The sequence below is a fragment of the Hylobates moloch genome, unplaced genomic scaffold, assembly GCF_009828535.3.
Source record: "Hylobates moloch isolate HMO894 unplaced genomic scaffold, HMol_V3 SCAFFOLD_6, whole genome shotgun sequence".
NCBI classification, from domain to species: Eukaryota; Metazoa; Chordata; class Mammalia; order Primates; family Hylobatidae; genus Hylobates; species Hylobates moloch.
The window spans coordinates 38,108,027-38,130,041 of record NW_026652281.1 but is presented as its reverse complement, the minus strand read 5'-3'; the positions used below and the strand labels follow the sequence as shown (position 1 = coordinate 38,130,041).

At 35.1% G+C, this 22,015-nt stretch overlaps 1 protein-coding gene across 11 annotated transcripts in view; it reads right to left on the bottom strand.

Moving 5' to 3' along the window:
• The window catches only part of TMEM232 (transmembrane protein 232), a 326,397-nt gene that overhangs the window by 134,981 nt on the left and 169,401 nt on the right, over positions 1-22,015 (bottom strand). For all 11 annotated transcript variants that reach the window (XM_058440629.1, XM_058440635.1, XM_058440638.1 and 8 more), the window contains one exon: positions 21,451-21,629. In XM_058440629.1, the coding sequence (XP_058296612.1) occupies positions 21,451-21,629 (179 nt within the window). The remainder of the gene's footprint in view (positions 1-21,450; positions 21,630-22,015) is intronic.

Here is a 22,015-nt window from a genome sequence, read left to right as displayed (position 1 = left end):
AATACCACTTCTCCTTAGAGACATACATATAAGAATTCAGGGAGCTGAATTAAAAGATGGAAATAGATATACCATATTAACATGAACCCTAATCAAAATATATCTGTTGTAGTTATATTTATTCACAACAGAAAAGGTTGACTTTTAATTTAAAAATCATGATTATAAAGTGTAGTGATTGATCATAATAAAATTAGACTAAAATCAAACAATATAAATGTAACACTGAAAGTCTCAATATATGTAACACTAAGCCATAGGTTATCTTCTAAACAATGTATGGTTTAAATAGAGATAACAGAAATTAGAAAAGTTTTTGAACTAAATGATAATTAAAATATTGCTTATCACACTTTTTAGGATATTACTAAAATTACATGTGAAAGTAAATTAATAGTGTACAAAACACATATTAGAAAAGGAAAATACTACAAATCTATGACAAGGAATAAAGTTCAATACTTTTAGGAAAATAATAATCCATTAAATGCAAGGAAATTAGCAGAAGAAAATAATAAACCTAATATCAAATATGAAAAAAAGAGAGAAAACAGAGTATCAAGAGAATCAAAAGTTGATTTTTAAGACTGAGAGGCCAAGCAGAGTGGCTCAGGCCTGTAATCCCAGCGTTTTGAGGGGCTAAAGTGGGATGGTGGCTTGAGCTCAGAAATGTGAGACCAGCCTGGGCAATATAGTGAGATCCAATCTCTACAAAAAGTTAACAAATAAGCTGGGCATGACGGCCTGCATCTGTAGTCTCAGCTACTTGGGAGGCTGAGACAGTAGAGTTGCTTGAGCACAGGGTATAGTGAGCCATGATCACACCACTGCACTCTAGCACAGGTAACAGGGCTAGTCCCTGCCTCAAAAAAAAAAAAAAAAAAAAAAAAAAAGACTGAGAAGTTCATAAGGCCTTGGAATGACAGATTAAAATAAGAACAAAGATGAAAATAAGAAGAGTTAGGACTTAGCCAGTGGATATCACACCAAATTTTAAAGACATTAAAAAGATCATAGAAAAATAGAAGCAATTTTAGAAAACATCTTTCCGAATTTAATTCCTAGAAAGAAAACATACCGATAAAAAATTAGTCCACAATTTAAAATCTTCCCAAAAATATCCATAACCAAATAGTTTCACTTGTGAATTCTACAAAACTTATAAGGAGAAATAATGACAAAAATAGAAACCTCTTCCAGAGTATTAAAAAAATATAATTTCCCAATTCACTTCATTAGCCAAGAATAACTTTCATACAAAACCTTAACAATATAGGAAAGAAATATTATGGAACAATCACATGCATGAATACAAATGCAAAATCTTAAAGTATTATTAAAGCAAATAGAGCAATATTTACATCTTCACCAAGTTATTTTTATTCCAGGAATGCAATGATTGGTCAACAAAAGAAAATCAAATAATATAATTTACAACAGTAACAGAATTATGGAAAAATCTGTCAATCATACCAAATGATGCATGAAATGTATTCGGTAAAATTTTATATCAATTCATAATAAAAGTTCTTGTTAAACTTGGAAAAATTGAGTTTTAATTTGTGGGAGGTATTTCTAAAAAAAAGGGAATGTGAAAATGTTGAAAGTTGTTCCTTGTGAGACTCATGAAACACATACATGTCCAGCATCATCATTCAGTCCTGTATTAAAAGTGACTAAACAGTAAAATAAGATAAGAAAATGTAAAAAAGTTTGATGCTTGCAAAAAACATGAATTTTTATGTAAAAAATAAACCTTTGAACTATAAATACAATTTAATAAGATTGGTGGGTAAAAGATTAACACACAAAACTAAATTATGTTTATATAAACCAGTACAAATTCTATATATGCATATATTTGTAAGCATATGATATATATTTTACAATAAAATAGATATATCAAACAGCTAGAAATATACAAAACATTATTGATAGAAATTGGGAAACACCTAAAAAAGTGGCAGGATGTAAATATCCATGAATTACCTATTATATATTATAATGATATGTATCAATTACCAACAAATAGCTCTCTAGATTCAATGAAAATCCAATAAAAATCCAAGTGGACTTGCTTTTTAAAAAATGGAACTTGACAAGTTGATTTTAAAATATATATGGAAATGTTACAGTAAAAAAGAAAAAAAAGATAATCTGGAACAGGGTTTGGCAAACTACCACCCACAGGCCAAATCCAGCCATTTTTTTTTTCACAGCCTAAGAGCTAAGAATGATTTTTACATTTATAAATGGTTACACTTTAAATGATTTTAAAAGTACCAACATAATAACTTGGATTTTGCCTCTGAGCCCACAATGCCTAAAACATTTACTATTTTGCCTTTTAAGAAAAAGCTTGCCAACCCCTAATCTAGAATATGAATAAGCCTTGAACACTTACTCAGTGAAAAGTGCTTTTTAAGCATAAAAGGCAGAGTGTAAAGTTTTTTTTTTTGTTTTTTTTTTGATATGGAGTCTCACTCTGTTGGCCAGGCTGGAGTGCAGTGGCCCAATCTTGGCTCACTGCAACCTCCACCCTCCAAGTTCAAGTGATTCACTTGCCTCAGCCTCCCGGTAGCTGGGATTACAGGAGCCTGTCACTGCACCCGGCTAATTTTTTTTTTTTTTAATAGAAACGGGGTGTCACCATCTTGGCCAGGCTGGTCTTGAACTCCTGACCTCGTAATCCACCCGCCTCGGCCTCTCAAAGTGCTGGGATTACAGGCGTGATCCACTGTGCCAGGCCACGTCTAACATTTTTGTAATAGAAATCTCAGAGAAAATAAGAGACAATGGAGTAGAAGTAGTATTTGAAAACTTCATTGCAAAGAAGTTTCCAGAACTGATGAAAAAATATCAACTCACAGTATTCACATACCCTGCAAATGTTGAGCAAAAAAAATACAAGGGGAACTACATCGGATTTATCTTATTAACATTTCTAAAAGCCCAACAGAGAAATCCTAAAACCAGAGAAATGAAAAAATACAGTAATTTAAAATGAAGAACTATTGGGCTGACAATTGATTTCTCAACAGAAATGACAGAAGCCAAATAAATGACTTTACGTTTATAAATTCTAAAAATATGTCAACCTAGAATTCTATATGCATAAGTATGCATATAGAAATAAACAAAATCTTTTCAGCAAACCAAAAACAAAATTTTAATGGCCAGGCTACCTGCACAGATTAAAAAACAAAAGTACTGAATTAAGTTCATGACATAGAAGGAAATTGAATATACATAGTGGCATAAAAATGCAGAAAGACATGAAGAATAAGATAACAAAATATATTTTGATCTGTCTAAAACAATAATAATGTTTAGAGTAGTAAAAATACAAGTAGAATTAAAATGCATAAAACAATAAATGTTCTAAAGTTCTAGAATTTTCAAGTAAGTGGTAAAAGTAATAATTTAGGTTAGCCTCTAATAAATTAAGGAGGCATATTGCAATTCTGAAAATAGTCACAATATGTATTCAGAGTAACATATTACTAACAAACTAATAGAGAAAAAAATACAATGATAAAAATATGTGATTAATACAAGAAAATAAGGCTTTCTGAAAAATGCCCGAGATAAAATAAAATAGGTTGGTTAAATAATAAAACATAATATGTATCAAAAATTACATTACCTGTAAATATACAAGTAAAAGGTGAAGATTGTCTTTCAACTATTGTGGTTAAAAATATCATGCTTAAAAGAAACATACCTTATATAAAGACACAAAAAGTTTAAGAGCAAACAATGAAAAAAATACTTTTCATGGAAATGTTAATCCATAGGCAGCTAATGTACATATATTAATATGAAAAAGATCAGGCTTTAATATAAGAAGCATTGGTAGAAATAATAAGGAAAATTTCATAATAATAAGGACTCAAGCTTATTCAAGCTTATATATTCATATTCAAGAGAAATATGAAACCTCTATTTTAAATCTTCATACACTTAATGTATATCTGCAAATATATAATTTATCATTAAACATAATTAAGAGAATGAAAACCTGTTCATGCATAAATCTTTGCCAGAGCCTATGTCCAGAATGGTATTCCCTAGGCTTTCTTCTAGGGTTTTTATAGTTTTTGGTCTCACATTTAAGTCTCTAATTAACCTTCAGTTAATTTTTGTGTATGGTATAAGGAAGGGGTCCAGTTTCAGTCTTCTGCATATAGCTAGTCAGTTATCCCAGCACCACTTATTGAATAGGGAACCCCTTCCTCATTGTTATTGTCAACTTTATCAAAGATCAGATGGTTGTAGGTATGCAGTTTTATTTCAAGGTTCTCTATCTTGTTCCATTGGTCTATGTGTCTGTTTTTGTGCCAGTACCATGCTGTTTTAGTTACTGTAGCCTTGTGGTATAGTTTGTAGTTGGGTAGTGTAATCCCTCTGGCTTTGTTTTCTTTAGCATTGCTTTGGCTATTCTGGCTCTTTTATGGTTCCATACGAATTTTAGAATTTTTTTTTTTCTAATTCTGTGAAAAAATATTGGTGGTTCAATAGGAATAACATTCAATATGCATATTGCTTTGGGCAGTATGGCCATTTAAACATTATTGATTCATGTATCCATGAGTGTGAAATGCTTTGCCATTCATCTCATTTCTGATTTCTTTCAGCAGTCTTTAGTAATTCTTGCTGTAGATATCCTTTTTTTTCCCTGTTGAGCTGTATTCCTTTTCATTTTATTCTTTTTGTGACTATTGTGAATGGTATTGCATCCTCATTTGTCTTTTTGCTTGGATATTAGTGGTGTTTAGGAATGCTAGTGATTTTTGTGCACTGATTTTGTATCCTGAAACTTTGTTGAAGTACTTTATGAGATCTAAAAGTCCTTGGAAATAGACTATGAGGTTTTCTAGATATAGAGTCATATCATCTTATAAGATAAGTAATTTAACTTTTTCTCTTCCTATTTGGATGGCTTTATTTCATGTCTTGCCTGATTGCTCTGGTCAGGACTTCCAGTATGAGGTTGCATAGCAGTAGTGACAGTGGGCATCCTTGTCTTGTTTTGTTTCTCAAGGAGAAGGCTTTCAGGTAAATTGTTCAATATAATGTTAGCTGTGGGTTTGTCACAGATGACTCTTATTTTGAGGTATGTGCTTCAATTTCTTGTTTGTTGAGTATTCCTAACATGAAGAGATGTTGTATTTTATTGAATGTCTTTTCTGCATCTATTAAGATGATAATGTGGTTTTTGTTTTTAGTTCTGTTTATGTGATGAATCACATTTGTTTTGCATATGTTGAATCAACCTTGTAGCCCAGAAATAAAGCTGTGATAGTTAATACTCAGTGTCAACTTGATTGGATTGAAGGATACAAAGTATTGATCCTGGGTGTGTCTGTGAGGGTGTTGCCAAAGGAGATTAACATTGGAGTCAGTGGGCTGAGAAAGGCAGACCCACCCTTAATCTGGGTGAGCACAATCCAATCAGCTGCCAACATGGCTAAAATATAAGCAGGCAGAAAAATGTGAAAAGAGAGACTGGCCTAGACTCCCAGACTACATCTTTCTCCCACGCTGGATGCTTTCGGCCCCCGACCCCCTGCTACTCCAAGTTCTTCAGTTTTGGAACTTGGACTGGCTCTCCTTGTTCCTCAGCCTACAGGTGGCCTGTTGTGGGACCTTGTGATCATGTGAGTTAATACTTAATAAACTGCCTTTTAGATACATATATATCTATTCCATTAGATCTTCCCTCTAGAGAACCCTCACTAATATAAAAACCTACTTGATCATACTGTGTTATCTTTTTGATGTGCTAGGATTGTATTTTGTTGAAGACTTTGGGTCAATGTTTATCAGGGATATTGCACTGAGGTTTTCTTTTTCTGTTCGTTTTTGTCAGGTTTTTGTATCAGAATGATGCTGGCCTCACAGAATGAGGTAAAGAGGAGTGCTTCCTCCTCAATTTTTTGGAATAGTTTCAATATGATTGATACCTGCTCTTCTTTATACATCTGGTATAACTAGGCTGTGAATCCATCTGGTCTATGCCTTTTTGTAGTTGTTAGGTTATTTATTACTGATTCAATTTTAGAACTTATTATTGGTCTCTGTAGGGTTTTGATTTCTTCCTGGTTCAACCTTGGGAGGTTGTGTGTTTCCAGGAATTTATCTATTCCTTCTAGGTTTTCCAGTTTGTGAGCATAGAGCTTTTATTGATCATTTGTATGGATTTTTGGGGTTTTATTTGGGGAGGGCTTGCATCTTCATTTCTTTCAGTTCAGCTCTAATTTTGGTTATTTTCTTCTACTAGCTTTAAGGTTGGTTTGCTCTTGTTTTTCTAGTTCCTCTAGGTGTGATGTTAGCTTGTTAATTTGAGATCTTTTAAACATTTTCATGTGGGTGTTTAGTGCTATAAACTTCCCTGTTAACACTGCTTTATCTATGTTCTAGAGATTCTGGTATGTTGTATCTTTGTTTTCGTAAGTTTTGAAAAATTTATTGATATCTGCTTTAATTTCATTGTTCACCCAAAAATCATTTAGGAGCAAGTTGCTTTATTTACATGTAATTATATGGTTTTGAGAGATTTTCTTGGTATTGATATCCATTTTTATTGTCCAAGAGTATAATTGGTATGATTTTGTATTTTTTCTTTAATTTGGCCAAGCATCTTGTCTATTTTAGAGTATTGCAATATGCAGATAAGAAGAATGTATATTCTGGTGTTGTTTGATGGCGTGCTCTGTAGATTTCTGTTAGGTCCTTTTGGTAAAGTGTCAAGTTTAGGTCCTGCATATTTTTGTTAGTTTTCTGCCTCGATGATCTCTCTGTCAGTGGAGTGTTGAAGTCTCTCACTATTATTATGTGGTTATCTAAGTCTTTTGTAGGTCTTTAAGAACTTATTTTACGAATCTGGGTGCATGAGTGTTGGATAAATAGGTATTTAGGATAGTTGTCTTCCTGTTGAATTGATCTCTTTATAATTACATAATGCCCTTCTTTTCCTTTTTATCAGTGTTGGTTTAAAATCTGTTTTGCCTGAAATGAGAATAGCAACTCCTGCTCTTTTTATTTTCCATTTGCTTGATAGGCCTTCCTCCGTCCTTTCACTTTGAACCTATAGGTATCCTTGCATGTGAGATCAGTCTCTTGAAGACAGCATACAGTTGGTCTTTCTTCTTTATCCAACCTGCCACTTTGTATTTTTTAAGTGGGGTAGTTAGTCCATTTAAATTCAAGGTTGATATTGATATGTGTGGATTTGATCCTGTCACTGTGTTGTTAGCCAGTTGTTGTGTAGTCTTGATTGTGTTGTTGCTTTATGGCGTAAATGGTCTAAGTACTTAAGTGCATTTTTGTAGTGCCCAGACAGTCTTTCATTTCCACGTTTAGCATTCCCTTAAGGACTTCTTGTAAGGCAGGTCTGGAGGCAACAAATTCCCTTAGTATTCACTTGTCTGAAAATGATTTTATTTCTCCTTCACTTATGAAGATTAGTGTGGTTAGATATGAAACTCTTGGTTGGAACTTCCTTCCTTCCTTTCCTTCTCTTCCTTCCTTCCTTCCTTCCCTCTCTCCCTCCCTCCCTCCTTCCTTCCTTCCTTCCTTCCCTTCCCTTCCCTTTCCTTCCCTTCCCTTTCCTTCCTTCTTTCTTTCTTTCAGGAGGGCATCCCAATCTGTCACTCAGGCTGGAGTGCAGTAGCATAATCTTGGCTCACTGCAACCTCTGCCTCCCAGAATCAAGCAATCCTCCCACCATAGCCTCCTGAGTAGTTCAGACCACAGGCGTGCACCACCACACCCAGCTAATATTTTGTATTTGGAGTAGAGACAGAGTTTTACATTGTTGCCCAGGCTGGTCTTGAACTCAAGCTCAGGTGATCCACCCACCTCAGCCTCCCAAAGTGCTGGGATTACAAGCCTGACAGAATTTTGTTTCTTTTAGGATGCAGAATATAGGTCCCCAATTTCTTCTGGCTTGTAGGGTTTCTGCTGAAAGGTCTGCTCTTAGCCTGATGAGGTTCCCTTTGTAAGTGACCTGACTCTTCTTTCTTGCTGCCTTTAACATTTTTTCTTTCACATTGATCTTGGAGAATCTGATAACTATGAGTCTTGATGATGGTTATCTTGTATAGCATCTCACATAGTTGCTCTGAATTTGAATATCATCCTCTCCAGTGAGGTTAAGGAAATTTTCATTGGTGATATCTTCAAATATGTTTTCCAAGTTGTTTGTTTGTCTCCCGTTCTTTCAGGGATGCCAAAAGTCATAGGTTTGTTCTCTTTATATAATTCCATATTTCTTAGAGGTTTTGTTCATTCTTTTTATTCTCTTTTATATATTTTTGTCTGACTGAGTTGATTTGAAGAACTCGTCTTTCAGCTCCAATATTCTTTTCTCAGCTTGATCTGTTTTGCTGTTAGTATTTCTGATTATGTTATGAAATTTTTCTAATGAGTTTCTCAGCTCTATCAGATCAGTTTTGTTCTTTCTTAAAATGGCCATTTCCTCTTTCAGCTCATATATCATTTTACTGAATTCCTTAGATTTCTTAGATAGGATTTCAACTTTCTGCTGAATCTTGTTGATCTCCTTGGCCATTCAGATACTGAGTTCTATCTTTGACATTCCAGCCATTTTTGTCTGGTTAAGAACCAATGCCAGAGAGCTAGTGTGGTAATTTGGAGGTAAGAAGACTAAAGTTGATCCATTCTCTTACTGCTATAAAGAAATAACTGAGCTGGATAATTTATAAGGAAAAGAGGTTCAAGGGGCTCATGGTTAAGCAGGCTATACAGGAAGCATAGCAACTTCTGCTTGGCTTCTTGGGAGGCTTCAGGCAATTCACAATCATGGTGGAATGGAAAGGGGAAGCAGCATATCTTACATGGCTGGAGAAGGAGGAAGAGAGAAAGAGGGGAGGTTCTACACACTTTTCAACAACCAGATCTTGTAAGAACTCTGTCACAAGAACAATACTAGGGGGATGGTGTTAAATTACTAGAAATCTCTTCCATTATCCAATCACCTACCCCCAGGCCCCATATCTAGCCCTGAGGATTACAACTGAACATGAGACTCAGGTGACGACATAGATCCAAATTCTATCAAAGAACTCTGGCTTTTTGAGTTGCCAGAGTTCTTGTACTCATTCTTTCTTATTTGTGTGGTGTGATGTTTCTTTAATCTTTGAAGTTGCTGTGCTTTGGATGGGCTTTTGCTTTTATATTGTGATTTCCTTAAGGGTTTAACTGTGGTATATGTTTGGTCTCATTAACTGGTTTTGTTTCTGAATTATTTCGGGTAGCTAAAGTGCAGATCAGCAATTGTGGGCTGCATGCTTTAACCCTAGGTAGCTGGGACCGTGCCCATGCCTTTGTTCTCTAGCTACTTGAAGTTGGGTACCTGCTGTGTTGGAGTGGCCAAGGTGTTTCTGGTCTGGTCTGCTGGCAACATCATTCTGATGGGGGATGCCAGCAGAAGTGCTTCATTGGGGTGGTAGCAGTGGGCCCCACTCTCATGTACCAGTAGCATCAGGGCAGTGATATGGCAAGGTCTGTACATGTACATGTGCACCAATGGTTGTGTGGCAGTGTGCATGCCAGAAAATCAGTAGGGAAAAGCTGTAGGTGAGAGCATAACCAGCAGAGCAGTAGGGGAAGGCTGTAAGTGGGTGTTACTGGAAGCTCATCTGCAGAACTCTCCAATTATTAGGCAGGATCTTCAGGCAAAGGAGCTACGGTGGTGCCCTCAGGGAAGCACCTCAGTTGAACATCTGAAGCTGCACTGCAAGTGAGTGTAGTAAGCCAGGGACCTGGGGAGAGGCCAGCAGACAAGGGGGTGCTCAGATAAGACTACCCTCATCCCACAGGTACAAGTCCAACAGTCAATAAAGGCCAAAGACACCTAGAGAAGCATGGTAAACTTTGGAGGATGGGCATCCCTGGCCATTTTCCACTACAGCCATTCCCACACCTAATCCACTGCCAAATCCCTTCCAACTCTCCAAGCAACTATCTCTGCCAGCTCAAATGTCCATGGGGATTATGGGGTCTCCTGCAGCTAGGATTCTATAGGTCCATGGCAAGAGTGGGCTATCCCATGCCTGTTTAACTCATCCCACCTCTAGGGGCCGTCTGGGGCCAGGAATGAGTCCTGTTTCTTGGCAATCCCATGCAGGGTTCCCAGCTTCCTCCCAGCTGCTCGAGGTCTGCATTCTTCCTCTGTGCACTCTTAGATCTTCCAGGGATCTGCTCAGAGTTATGCCAACCTTCTTAATGGTCTAGTAACTTGGTGAAAGAAGGTCTTCCTAGCTACATCTAGTCAGCCATTGTGGCTCTTCCCCTTTTCAGACTTTTCTGGGTCAATTGGATAATCACAAAGAAAAAAATATATAGAATTTTACTTTGCATTACACAAAAAAATCAATTTCAGATGAATTGTAAACCTAATCCTAATCCTAACCATTTTTCCCAGCAGATAATATAGAAAGATATCTTTCTGACCATGGGGTAGGAAAATAGTTCTTAAATAGTATACAAGTAAACCCTAATAATAAGGGATAAATTTGGTAAAATGAATGGCATTACAATTTTAAAGCTCTCTTCACTAAATTAAATTATTAATAACATGAAAAGCAACTAAAAAGTAGAAGAAAATATTTTAAAACCAACAAAGAGCTGGTTTATTTTATCTATATAAATTCCCACAAATTAAAAAGTAAAAAATTCCAATTAAAAATGGGACAAAATTTCTAGCAGGCAATTTATACAAGAGAATATCAAAACGGCCAATAAGCAAACAAAAGGATGCTCCGCTTTGTTAGTCACAAGTGAATGCAAATTAAAACTACAATGAAAGCTATCATACATCCATCAGAATGTCTACATTAAAAAGGCTACAAATTTTTCAGTCTTGGTAAGGATTATGTATTAGTTCCTGGTGTTGTGAGAACAAAGTACCACAAAATATGTGACTTAAAGAACAGAAGTTTATCATGTCACAGTTCTGAGGTTAGGAGCCTGAAACGAAAGTATCGGTAAGGCTGGTTCTTTCAGAAGGCTTTGAGGAAGAATCATGCCTCTCTTCTAGCTTCTAGTCATGGCTGGCAATACTTGAAATTTCTTGGCTTGTAAATGTATCACTCCAGTCTTTACCTCTGTCTCCACATGGCTCTATCCCTGTGTCTTTGTTTTCACATGATTGCCTTCTTATAAAGATACCAATCTTACTGGATTACGGGCCCATCTACTCCAGCGTGACCTTGTCTTAACTAATTACAACTACAATGGCCCTATTTCCAAATATGATTCACATTCTGAGATAGTAGGATTAGGACTATAACATATCTTTTTGGGAGCTACACAAATCAACACATAACAGTTGTGAAGCAACTAGAACTTTCAAACACTTTAAAAAGCTATTTGGCATGATCTATTAAGGTTGAATATAGACCTTCCATATGATCCAGTCATTCTCCTCTTCCATACCCAATACTAGATTGAGCCATATGAAATTACAGTTTTGGACAACAAAAGCCATTTGAATAACAGCCATTTCATATGGGTCAACCAGAAATACATAAACATTTGCATCAGAAGATATTATAAAAATGCTTATAGCATGATTATTCATAATAGCTTGAAATTGAATATATCCTACATGTCTATCAACACAATGATTAGGATAAGGTGAAAGGTTCACAAGGAACAAACTGAAAATTCTTCCAATGGCCAAAGCAGGAACAATTTGAGCAATAGCAACAAAAGTAGTGTTGACTAATCATTAAAGAAAGAAGTTATATCCAGAATTTACAAAGATCTCCAAACAGTTGATAAAATAGAAAACCCAAGAGAAAAAAAAATAATTTTTGAGCTGGCAATTCACTAAAGAGAAAATTTAAATGGTGGATAAAAAGTGAAAATATACGCAACTATATTTGTATTACTGAGAACAGGCAAATTTAAACCACCATGACTTTTTCACATTATACCAATGAGACTGGCTGTCCAGCAATCCATGCTGAGCCCAGATCTACAGTCAGGTGAGCTCTATGCTACCCAACTCCAGCCAATAAATCTGAAAAAATAATTTGGCCCTTCAAATCTTTTCATATTTTCATAGCTGGTTATAATCCCAACTTTAATCATCCATTATTTTATTTGTGCATGTGTATTTACCATTTTATTAAAATTATAAAACAACTTATAGAGTGCTATAGGTACTAGAGCAGAATAAAATGTAAATGAAGAATCAGAGCAAAGAAAAAGTGGTAAGGAAGTATAATGAAGCCAGAAGCAAAATTATTAGATAAAATTTTTGTAGTAAGAAATGTTAACAATCGTTTTTATCTTCTTGTTACCCTTATTAATATTCATTTTTTGCTTTTGTATTTTCTTAAAATAACTCAAGAATTTCATACAGGGAGTAACTCACTGGGAAGAATGTTTAAGAGCACTGGCCATCAAAGTAGCACATATGAGTTTGAATTCAAGCACTGTTGATAGCTAGCTATGTATCCGTAGTCAAGTTACTTCACCTTGCAAAAAAAAACAAAAACAAAAAAAAACTGTTCTCATTTAAAGTTTCAATTTCCTCATCTGTAAAATCAAGACCATAATGTGTGTCTGTGTATATGTGTGGATATATATATATATATATATACACATATATATGTATATATATAATATGGTTCTATGAGAATTAATTAATGCACATAAAGTGTTTATCAGATGACATACAGTAAATATAAAATCTTAGCAATCATAAGTGTCTTTTTAAACATGACACATATGAAAGAAAGAAATAATATTCATATTGAAGAATATAGCAGACTGAAATCCCATTTATGCAGCTTTCTATCAAAAACCCTTTTGTATGTAAAAATATCACCAAAAACTAAGAGGCTTAACACAACCACTTATTTAGCATACAGTTCCCCAGGTCAACAATTTGAGCTGGGAACAGAGAATGGTTCTACTGGTCTGAGCTGAGTTTATTTTTGTGTCTATGGTCAGAGTTTAGGTCAGCTGGGGACTGGCTTGAGTTGTAGATGGGAGTAAATCAGTTAAAATGGCGTGTCTGTTCCACATTGTCTGTCATCTTCCAGCTGGATAATGCACTTATTGACATGGCAGTTAATGGGTTCTAAGGGAATAAAAGAGGGAAGACCCCAATGTATAAATATTTTTAAAATATTTCCTTGTATACGATTTGCCATTGCCTATTATCTAAATCAAGTAATATAGTCAAGCCAAGAATTTGAGTGTGGAGAGAATGATGCAAGGTGTGGTTGTAGAGAGCATTGAATAAATTGGGAATAATTACTCTAAAAACATACCATGAGTTCCAAAGCAATAATTCATTATTTAAAAAAGTTACAGTTAATCGTACACTTAAGTTTTACCCAACATAAATTACCAAACAATTAAAATTCAATTAGAACGAACAATTTTTGCCCACAACTAATTCCTCCACTTAGCATCTCTGTTTCTATGAAACCACCTAAGTCTCCATCACCTTAGCCTGGTAATGCAAACAAACCTTCTAGATTTAATGCCCATGAATGCTCAATCCAAGCTATTTTCCCAACTTGGCAAGTCAACCTACAATGTTCTTTTCACAGTGTTCTTATTTCTGCATGGGTCATGACATTTTCTTATCTGCAAGATGCTCTTTGACCCTGCATCATGTTATCCAACTTATAATTTAAATTTCCCCCTCAAGTACTATTTAATACTTGAAGAGGACAACAATACATTCCCACTAATATTAAAAAAATGTTAGGGATCAAACATTTATCTGGGCTCCTACTAAGTACCATGAACTTTGATGCAGCTAGCCACACATACGATGTCCTCTTTGTATTAGTCTTTGTCTATTTCTGGAGAATGTGCTTTCTGGTTAAGACAATAAAGCTTATGTTTAAAGGTTATGTTTTACACTTCTTTGCATCTTGCATAGAATTCAGCGAGGCTGAACAGACACAGTAAATAATAAATATTTATTTCATATATTTTTTTAATTTCGGTGAAAAATTTTACATAATTTTATACTTTATATATCTGTGTCTTAATATTGTCAGGAAATTCAAACTAAATTAAGTGATTTTTTCAAAGTCACTAGGTTAAATACTTTATCATTTATGTCCATAAATCACATAGTCTATTGTTTAATAATCCAAATGTCTCTATCTCTAGCTAACTTTTAAATAAAATAGATATAGAGTTAACTGTGTATTTTAATTAAGGTATTCAATGCAAATTAAACACATTTCTTAAACATATACTATGCCTAAATCAATGTAACTGCTTTTAGAAATTTCTGATTTAGATTTGTCTGTGAGAAAAGCTAACTTCCCCCTTCATTTAATATTTAAAATAAATGAAAACACCCTTTAAATGTCTTCTAAGCATTGAAAACAAATTAGCACAGGTAATGGTTATGTGTTTGTTTATTCGTTAATTCTCAGCACTGACTACTCAAGTAATGAGGTCTTTGCTTGTATCTAACATCTAAAATATATTTGCTATGTCTGATTGACTTATGAATTTCAAATGTAATTATCTATAGATATTTACTAAAATTTTGAAGAAAAAAGAATATCTTATATCCAATGATTGGCTCTGAAAATAGCATATAAATAGAATTCTAATTATAGGAATAATAAATTTGAGTTGACTTAGTTACAGTATAATCCATTTGTGATTTGACAGTAGCATATAAAAATAGTTATAAGACTAGAGAGTAATACAAATAATTGAAAGAATCATGGAAACAGAACAAAAAGAAAAGAATAAGGTTGGGTGAGGTGACTATATGCCATTTTCTATTTCTGTTAGAATTGTTCAAAAATTAGGCTGTAATTTTTGTAAGGTCCAACAAACAGTTTATACAAAATTAGTAATAAGGTTTATAGAGTGCATAAGACTAAAGAGGATTTATTTCCTAAATCCCAATAATGGGGATATTGGGTGATACAGTGGCCATCACTGAAATAAATATCTTAATTTTATTTGTTTTTCTTTTATTTTGGGGCACTTAATCCAAAACCAAGGATAAAGCTGAAGCACAGTTGCATAAAAGCACGTCCATGATATTCAAGACAGTATAATTCAAGTGGGCAGCTCTGTGATTTTCTTTTTCCAAGAAAAAAATGAAATATATGGAGAAAATGATGAACTTCTTGGGTTTAGACAATACTCTTTAAGGATTATTATTCCAAATTGTACTTATGGTTAAAAAGCAAAGAGTTTAAGGTTTTATTTTCTATGAAGTATGTAGAGTATAGATACTTAGGGTTGCCAGTAATGGCCTATCATATGCTTTGACAATAAACTGGACAGATTAAATTTATTAATTGCCCTTCCTACCTATTAACATTAATTTGTATCCATAATTATAATCTAAAAACTGGACATTAGGAATATTAGGATAATTGCACCTGTGAAAGCTAGAAATAACCAGAAATTTTCAATGACAGAAAAAAAGTGTGTATTTCCAGATTACAAACAGATTAACTTGCCTCAAAATAAGACATAACAAAAAAAAGCGTTTGTTGGCACTTTGAAATATCATAGGATGCCATATGGATAAAGCATCAATGGAAAAATCATGTGTATTTTATGAAGAATGAATGGCCAATTTCAAAATGGTTTTCTTTGAATATGAAGAAAAATATATATGTTCATTCAATCAGAGCTAGAAAAACCAAGAAGCTCTAAAACATATTTAAACTTTAACAAAAAGAGTTTAGTACTGGCAAGTCCAGATTTGCAACTTACTGTGTAATGGAAAACTTAAAAGTAAGATAGATGAATAATTTGCCATCCAAATTGAGAAACTTTTGAAAGGGAATTAATTTACGACTAGTAAGAAAGTTGGGACAATAGGCATGAAACCATGCTAACGTGGGCAAATTGGAATGCTTGGTCAGCATACTCATAAATGTCTCCAAAAGGCATAAACCCAAAACAGAACAATTACTCTTCCCAAATATCAACTCTTCTCTTCAAGCTGCTTAGTCAGGGGAATGCCAAGTGCTAGACCTGTAGAGATCAGGGTGGCCACCTATTCTCATTGCCTGAAGAGAAAATACCAACCCAATTTTTCCCCAACTATTTTGGAAACAGATAAATAAAGCCATTAGTGAAATCCCTAAACCATGTCTACTCCATCAACGTTGTAAACTTTTTTCAAGCCTGCTATCTCATAGTTTCATGAAGATTTGTAGCTTGCCTCAGTTAGCACACCTGTAAGAAACCACCACAATAAAAGAATTTCATCAGTTTACTTCATAGCTTACTCATCCTCCACTTCCTCCAAATATTTTGCTAAGTTATTTTCACTTTCTTCATCTGAAATTCATCAACGTTTGCTGTTGAATTTTTTCTATTAAAAGCAAATGTTCTCCTCTTATAGTTCTAACAGCACAATAATAAATCATAATCTCTAGAGATATTGAGAATATAACTTAGAGTATAACAAATAACTTTTATCTCAGTATATTTTATTTACCAAAAACTTTAAATGTTTTATAACATGAATTCATTTAGTCATCATAACAAGCCTGTGCATTAGATACTATTTTTAGCCCCATTTTCAGAGAAGAAAACTGAGGTAAAAATATGCCCAAGGTCACTTAGATACTCTGTGGTAGAACAGCCATTTGAACCCAGGCAACCTTTGCTTTAGGTTCTGTGCTCTCAAAATCACTCAGCTTTCCTGTCTCTTATGTGATTTTCAGTTACTATCCCTGTCTGTGAGCATTAGAAATATCCCTTGGTATACAGTTTTCAAAAATAAGAAAACTAAGGCTGAGGAATAACTTGTTCCAAGTCCCATCTGTATAAAGAGATTGTGTGGAGTTGGAATTTAAACTGAATTATTTTTTCTCTGTTCCCAAGTGTTTAGCTACTCTCACCTACTGCTTTGGTATGACAAACTTGGTTTAAACATTCTCCAGTTATGACCCAACATATATTCAGTTACCTGCTAAATATGAGTGCACAGGTTAGTGTGTCAATAACAATGTTAAATATTAGCGATACTAATGAATATCTTAGTCTTGTCCTTGATATTCATATGAACAAATCTAGTAGGTCACTTGCAAATTTCTCTAAATCTTGTTTGTTAAGATTTTTATATCCTTTCTACAGTCAATTTTCATCATTTATATTTTCTTAGAAAATCATTTATTGCACTATATTTTCACATATATTAGCACACAGTTGTAAATTGATCCTTTTATAATCATTTTCCAATTACTTTCTTATAATCACATTCCCTTTCCCCTTCTAGATTTTGTGATTAATAAAAGTTTCCCTCATTTTTCCATTATATTAGCTAGCCTAAAATAGTTTATGTATTATTTTTATTTTACCCAAGGAAACAATTTTAGGATTTATCAGTTCTATGTTTTTTATACTCTGCTTTTATTTTTCTAAATGTACTTTCAACTTAAACTTTTTCTTATTTTTCACAAACACTTAAAAAATTATTCCCAGAGCTCACTCTTTAAGTGCTACTATTGCCATCTTAAAACAACTCTCCTTGCCCACTTGCATCTCTTACCACTCTTTGCTTTCCTTACCAGAGGCCAGCACACATTGGTCTTCTTGCTCTCTTAACACACCAAACTAATTCTTTTCTTAGAGCCTTTGCAGGACACATTTTTGTATCCATAAACTCTCTACCAGAGTATATTTTTTATGGATACTTCCTTCTCATTATTTAGGTCTCGTTTCAAATAATGCCTCATTGGAAACCCTTCTCTGACCACTCTAGGTGAAGCATCCACTCCCTACTCTCGCTGATCCCATTCCAGTAGCTTTGTCCTGATTTGTTTTCTTCATAGTATGGATAATACCATTTGATATTTTAATTCATTAATTTGCAAGTTTATTGACAGTCTCCTTGATCCAAATTTTATATTTAAAATAATATTTATATCCTTGTCTAAAGCTGTATTGCTAGCACACAAAACAATGGCTAGTGCTTACAAATAGATGAATTAATTTCTTTCTAATATTTATTGTATTACCCTATTTCTATATTATGGTTATGAAGAAATACCTGAGATTAGGTAATTTATATAGAAATAGAGGTTTAATGGGCTTACAGTTCCACGTGGCTGCAGAGGCCTCACAATCATGGCAGAAGTTGAAAAAGGAGTAAAGGCACGGCTTTTATGGTGGCAGGCAAGAAAGCATGTGCAGGGGAACTGGCCTCTATAAAACGTGTGATACTTATTCATTATTAGAAGAACAACATGGAACAAAACCCATAACCATGATTCAATTACCTCCCACTGGGTCCCTCCCTGGACATGTGGAGATTATGGGCAATACAATTCAAGATGAGATTTGGGTGCAGACACAGACAAACCATATAATTCCACCCTTGGCCCCTCCCAAATCTCATGCCCTCACATTTCAAAATATAATCATACCCTTTCAACAGTCCCTCAAGGTCTTATCTTGTTCCAGCATTAACTCAAAAGTCCAAGTCCAAAGTCTCATCTAAAACAAAGCAAGTTCCTTCCACCTATGAACCTGTAAAATCAAAATCAAGTTAGTTGCTTCCTAGATACAATGGGGGTACAGGCATTGGGTAAATACACCCATTCCAAATGGGGGAAATTGGCCAAAACAAAGGGGTCACAGGTCCCATGCAAGTCTGAAATCCAATAGGGCAGTCATGAAACTTTAAAGCTCCAAAATTATCTCCTTTTACTCCATGTCTCACATCCAAGTCATGCTGATGCAAGAGGTGGGCTCCCACAGCCTGGGGAAGCTCTGTCCCCTGTGGCTTTGCAGGGGACAGCTCCACCCCTCTCTGCTTTCATGGGCTGGCACTGAATGCAAGCTGTTGGTGGGTCTACCATTCTGGGGTCTATTGGATGGTGGCCCGCGTCTCACAACTCCACTAGGCAGTGCCCCAGTAGGGACTCTGTGCAGGGACTCCAGCCCCATATTTCCCTTTCACACTGCCCTAGCAGAGGTTCTCCATGAGGGCTCTGTCCCTGAAGGAAACTTTTTTCTGGACATCCAGACATCTCCATACATCTTCTGAAATCTAGACAGAGGTTCTCAAACCTCAATTCTTGTTTTCTGCATACCTGCAGGACCAATACCACGTGAAAGCTGCCAAGGCTTGGGGCTTGCAACCTCTGAAGCCATATCCTGAGCTGTACATTGGTCCCTTTTAGCCATGCCTAGAGTGGCTGGGATGCAGGGCACCAAGCAGGGGGGCCCTGGACCCAGCCCAGGAAACCATTTTTCCCTCCTAGGCCTCCAGGACTGTGATGGGAGGAGCTGCTGGGAATGTCTCTGACATGTCCTGGACACATTTTCCCTTTTGTCTTGGTCACTGGCATTTGGCTCCTTGTTACTTATGCAAATTTCTGCTGCAGGCTTGAATTCCTTCCCAAAAAATGGCATGCAGGCTGCAAATTTTTCAAACTTTTATGCTCTGCTTCCTCTTGAAGATTTTGTCACTTAGAATTTTCTTCTGCCAGATGCCATAAATTATCTCTCTCAAGTTCAAAGTTCCACAGATCTCTAGAGCAGGGGCAAAATGCTACCAGTCTCTTTGCATAGCAAGAGTGACCTTTACTCCAGTTCCCAACAATTTCCTCATCTTCAACTGAGACCACCTCAGTCTGGATTTCATTGTCCACATCACTATCAGCATTTTGGTGAAAGCCATTCAACACATCTCTAGAAGTTCCAAACTTTCCCACAATTTTCTATCTTATTCAGAGCTCTTCAAACTGTTCCAACTTCCTCCTGTTATTCAGTTCCAAAGTTGTATCCACATTTTCAGGTATCTTTATAGCAGCACCCCACTCTACCAATATCAATTTACTGTATCAGTCCATTTTCATACTACTATGAAGAAATACCCAAGACTGGGTAATTTATAAAGAAAAAGAGGTTTAATGGACTCACATTTCCACATGGCTAGAGAGGCCACAAAATCATGGTGGAAGGTGAAGGAGGAGAAAATGCATGTTTTACATGGCAGCAGGCAAGAGAGCATGTGCAGGGAAACTGTCTTTATAAAACCATCAGATCTCATGAGACTTATTTACTATTATGAGAACAACATGGGAAAAAACTCACTCCCATGATTCAATTAACTCCCAACAGGTACCTTCCATAGCACGTGGGGATTATGGGAACTACAATTCAAGATAAGATTGGGTGGGGACACAGCCAAACCATATCATTTATCAAGGCATGTTTAATTTCCAAAGAATTGCAGATGTTACTCTTTAAGTTTATTTTTAATAATAAAATTATTTTTATTTTTATCTTAAAAATAATTTTACCATTAATTTAATCAATATTAAATTTAATTATTAAACATGGTTATAGCATGTACTTTAATATTTAAAGGGAACCCATTTAGACTGTTCATTCTACATATATTTATTGAGCACTTATTGTGCGTACTGGGATACAGCATTGAAAAAAACAGATGTTTCTGTGTGTTTTTCCTTTAATATGGTAGTTGTTTAATGTGTTATTACCCAAACTATAAAAATAGAATGTTCTTGTGTCCTCTCACTAACTACAGGCTGCCCTTTAAGCTTCTAAATTATAATTTAGAAGGCTAGGAGATACAGGTTGATTTACAAATATAGTAGTCAAGCAGGCTGAGAGGAGAGGGAAGAGTCTTGGAGCTAGTGTGTAACCCAACAAAGGAACTTTTACTTTTACCTATTTATTTTCTATGTGTGTTGAAATCACTGAAGTTAAGACCACCTTTACCCTTTCTCTAGTCCAGTGTCATGATATGGCTGTGTTCAGCCTTCTTCCTGGTATTTCTGGTCACTGAACTAGACAAGGGAGAAAATGCTCAAGTGAGAGAACAGGTCTCTGGATTCCTAACATCATAAAAAACCACATCATAAAAACGCCCCTTGCCCCTCCTATTTGAATCTTACCCACAGCCTGACTCTTTTGGCAGCCCTTGCTATGAGGTAGTGAAAGTGCCCCTATGCAGCTCTTTCACAGCTCATCCTAACATAGCCCTCAAATTAGAGGATTGTGTTATGCTCCTTAAAACTTCCATTACTTTCTAAATGGCTTCATCGAGAAAAGAGAAAAAGAATCATGCCTTAACATGCTACTTCAATCTAGTGTACCTAACATGTCTATCAGAATTTCCCACCAAGTTAGAGTTCCATGGTGTAATCACCCCTTACTGAGGTGTACTTTTCCCTAGATGTGTTAAATGAATTTAATTCTGTTTCTATTACAGACTTTTGGAGGCCTTTACACTACCATCTAGAGCTCAACTCTCTTATCTTTAATCAAAAATAGATCAGTGTTAAGTTTCAAAAATATTATTCTCAACTGTAAGTCGCTAATACTCACTGAATGTAGACATTCCTTTTACCATGGAGAGAAATGACAACCATGCTTCCTAATGATAGATGTACATATTTATTGCCCAGTGTTTTACCTTACCTGAGCTATATTGATTGCATTTTGGATTCGTACATCTTCCTCGTAATCCTTTGTCTTCTGCAGTGTTTGCCATATCATGTTTCTCAGTCCATCCTGTTCTTCATCTCCTTGAAGTTCCCATGAAATTTTCACCAGGTTATACACTAAGCCATAGTAACCAGTCCAGACTACTTGATCACCTGTTTAAAAAGAAAAAGTCTTTGGGAATTATCATTTTATTCACCTTGCTAAAGTATGATTGTGTGAAAAAGAATAAACCAATTTTACCATAATTCCTAATAATATTCTAAAGTCTGAAATTCTAAGCTGTGGAAATTTCTGACCCTTCACTGCTTTCTCTCCTTTACATTTAAAACAGATCACAGATCATTTTAAAATTTCTAACCACATGAAAAGAAAAACTGCACCTAACTGGTATACTTCATAAATTTAAAAGTTAAAGGGGTAAACTGTAAACTACATACACAAAACAAATTCTTAGAATTCAAGTAAAGAGGAATCTGTTCAAAGGAATATGAACACAGACCACCATGGTGAATTTTTATAATAAAGTAGAGAAACCAGA